Source organism: Eurypyga helias, unplaced genomic scaffold (genome assembly GCF_000690775.1).
Source record: "Eurypyga helias isolate BGI_N326 unplaced genomic scaffold, ASM69077v1 scaffold21894, whole genome shotgun sequence".
Lineage (NCBI taxonomy): Eukaryota > Metazoa > Chordata > Aves > Eurypygiformes > Eurypygidae > Eurypyga > Eurypyga helias.
In genome coordinates, this window is record NW_010248465.1 from 4189 (window position 1) to 7147 (window position 2959).

Below are 2959 nucleotides of genomic sequence, written 5' to 3' on the forward strand. Positions count from 1 at the left end.
CTGCCCGTGTGTGTGGCGGTCGGCAGCAGACACCTGCTCCCACCAGCAGCGCGCCGCAGGCTGGTACCACACGGTCTCCCTCGCATTTTCCACCAAGGGAGTGGAGACCCTGGCAGATGGCACGGAGGAGCCGAGGCATCGCGCAGCAGGACCAGTTTGCACTTCGAGCCCTCCCCAACCTGAGCGAGGCAGCGCTCCCTGCTCACCATCCCGCTGGAGATGTCCAGGTCCAGGGCGCCCTCCTCCTGCAGGAGCCGCAGCATGGAGCTGAGGAAGCTCACGGAGATGCCCAGCTGGGACGAGCTGGTGTCTGCCATGGGTGGCAGGGGTGGCATGGGGACCCGTGGTGGTGCAGGGACGGCTTCTGGCTTTCCCAAAGGATAGTCCACCAGGCCTCCGGCCACTCGCCCGACCACGGCCTGGAGTTACAGGGGAAGGAAGCACAAGCCAAGTTGTTTGCAATATTTGCCTTTACGGTTAACTTCACGTCCCTTTGGGGTGAAATCGCTGCCCGCACGCCCACGCCAAGTCATGCCCCGTGACACTTCCTTCTCCAGAAGTTCATGGGATGCCAACCCCGCGGCACTCTCCCATGTCGGCACCAGGGCACGGAGCCAGGACCCCCTCCTGGGCTTTTCACAGTGACCTCGGAGCCCCCCGCTCAGCTGTACGGGGCCCAAGGGACCTTCCCAAACCCACGTGAAACATCCCAACCCTTGTCGGGGCGGAAGGAGGAGAGGCAGGACTTACGTTCAGGTCAACCTCGAGGAACTGGCTGGTTACCAGGGGAAGGCTGGACACGGTGTACTGGATGCTGCCCAGCACACCCAGGGGCACCAGTGCTGAGGGGAGAGAAAGCAACTCAGTGATTCCCCACTGGGCTCAGGGGCAAATGTCCCCTCCCCTGCCTGCAGCACTGCTTCTTCCAGAAGAGCCCTGGCTTGGGGGTGGGCTCAGAGCAGCCCCTTGTCCCCAGCTCCAAGCGCTCCGTGCTGAGCGGGAATGCTGCAGGAGATGTCGTTTCCCTAACGAGCAGCGCGTGCTGCTGCTGCAGATGGGGGGGAGCTCACGGCCCCCGTCGATGGGCACCCTTCTGCAGCCAGGGGCCCTTCTGTCTGGGATGAGAGATGGGGAGAGGGGAGATCTGGGGAGGGAAGAGCATCCCTCCAGGGCTCTTGGGGTCTTGGCAGGGAGCTGCTGGGGGTCCCTGCTCCTGGGGTGGGGCAGATGTCTGCAGGGTGAAGTGGGGGGGGTTTGCTCTTCCCGCCTGGGGTGCAGCAGCGGAGGGGAAAGCGTCACAGTCCTCACACAGCCAAAGCAGAGGTGACACGCAGGGCAAGGCGTGGGACCCACCACATACTTACAGGTCACAAGACCCAGCTTGTCGTTGACCAGTCCCAGGGCGACGTCGACCACCGGGCAGAGCTGCAAGAGACAGAGAGGGACAGTGAGGGACCCGCCTTCAGAGCCAGACTGGGACATGCAGCCCAGCTTGGCTCTGCCCTGCTCTCCTGGGGGACGGGAGCGCGGGGCGTGTGGGGTGGCACGCTCCACGGGGCTGCTGAGCTGTGCCAGCCCTGGATTTGGCCCTGGGCACCTTGCCCCTCGTTGGCTAAGCAGGGTTAGGACTAGGACTCAGGAGCCCATATAGGATGGCTGGAGAGACCCCGGAGGCAGGAGGGATTCAATTAGCCCATAACACGCTCCCAGGCATCGTTAGAAGCTCCCAGGTGCTTGGGCAGACCCATGCCAGCCTCACTGACCCTGTGTTTGGAAAGAGGGAGCAGCTTCTCCCAAACAGATGGAGACATGGCATGTGTCCCCCACTAATCCCAAGCCACTGGGGGGGCAGGTGTATGCAGCAGCCCTGGGACAGGGGCCATGCTGTGGGGAGCTGCACCGCTGCTTTTTGGGCTCATTGCTCCTTTCCAGGCTGGAGGATTTTTTTCCAACTTACCACATTAGGAAGAAGTCTGTTCAAGACACTTGCCAATAAATTATCCACAATTGGGAGCAGGCTGTGGAAAAATAAAAGAGCACCATGAAAAAAAAAAAAAGCCTGCTGCAAAGCAAATGGGTCTTGTTAAAGAATTCCCTGTGAAGAGTGCGGAGCGCAGACCTCCCGGAGCGAGGCAACTGCAGCAGCAAAGTGCATCGCAGATGCTTGGATTTTGCATGAGATAAGTGTCATTTGCATCCCAAAATAGCCACTGGGAAATTTATTGCTGCTTTTTATCTCCTGGTGTGTAGTCTCCTTAAATGAGCAGAAACTCCCTCGGCCCACGTGGTTTCTCTGATTTACGTTCCACGTGCTCACGGCCCAGAAGGCCCCGTGCAGTGTCAGCTAAAATGACCCGAGAGCATGGCACGTGGGACAGAAACGTCCCCCGGGACCGCCGTGGGGTCGTGCAGCCCTCTGGGACGTGTCCATCTGCTGCGGCTGTGCGAGGGGCACACAGGGGTCCCCCTGCAGCAGCCACCCTTTGCTCAGCCCCGTGACAGGGTGAGCGACTGACACCTACGGGGACGTTGGCCGGGGGTGGCACGGTCATTTGGGAAATGCCGTCGTGCACTGGCCGTTCTGCAGGTGCCAGCAAAGCCCGGTGAGGAGGTGGCTCACACCGGTGGAGGAGGGCTCTTCCGTCACTCACCCTCTCAGGAGTCTGACTTTAATGCCGCCGAGGAGGGTATCGCATCTCTCTGTCACCAGTTTGGGGGACCCCGTGTCGTCCACAGCCAGCCGGACCTTGGACGTGACGTTCACTTCCACTGCGGTGTCGAGCAAACCCAGGAGGCTGCACAGGAGAAAGGGAACAACCTTCAGGGGAGCGGCCTCTTCCCGGCGAAGAGGAGCGGTGTGACCCCCCCGCCGGAGACATCCCTCATGGTGGTGCTTCCACCGGGCCTGGGGACACGGCTGGCACGGCCACCATCCTGACCTACCACTTAGCACTGAGGG

General features: G+C 61.4%; 1 protein-coding gene across 1 annotated transcript in view; it reads right to left on the reverse strand.

The window, feature by feature from the left end:
- Window positions 1-2795, reverse strand: part of LOC104509205 (BPI fold-containing family B member 4-like) — a gene marked incomplete at both ends in the record, with an annotated part of 5375 nt that extends 2580 nt beyond the window's left edge. The window contains 5 exons of the mRNA XM_010151064.1: window positions 207-419; window positions 751-842; window positions 1365-1425; window positions 1958-2018; window positions 2652-2795. Coding sequence (XP_010149366.1) covers window positions 207-419; window positions 751-842; window positions 1365-1425; window positions 1958-2018; window positions 2652-2795 — 571 coding nt within the window. The remainder of the gene's footprint in view (window positions 1-206; window positions 420-750; window positions 843-1364; window positions 1426-1957; window positions 2019-2651) is intronic.
- Window positions 2796-2959: the final 164 nt, after the last annotated feature.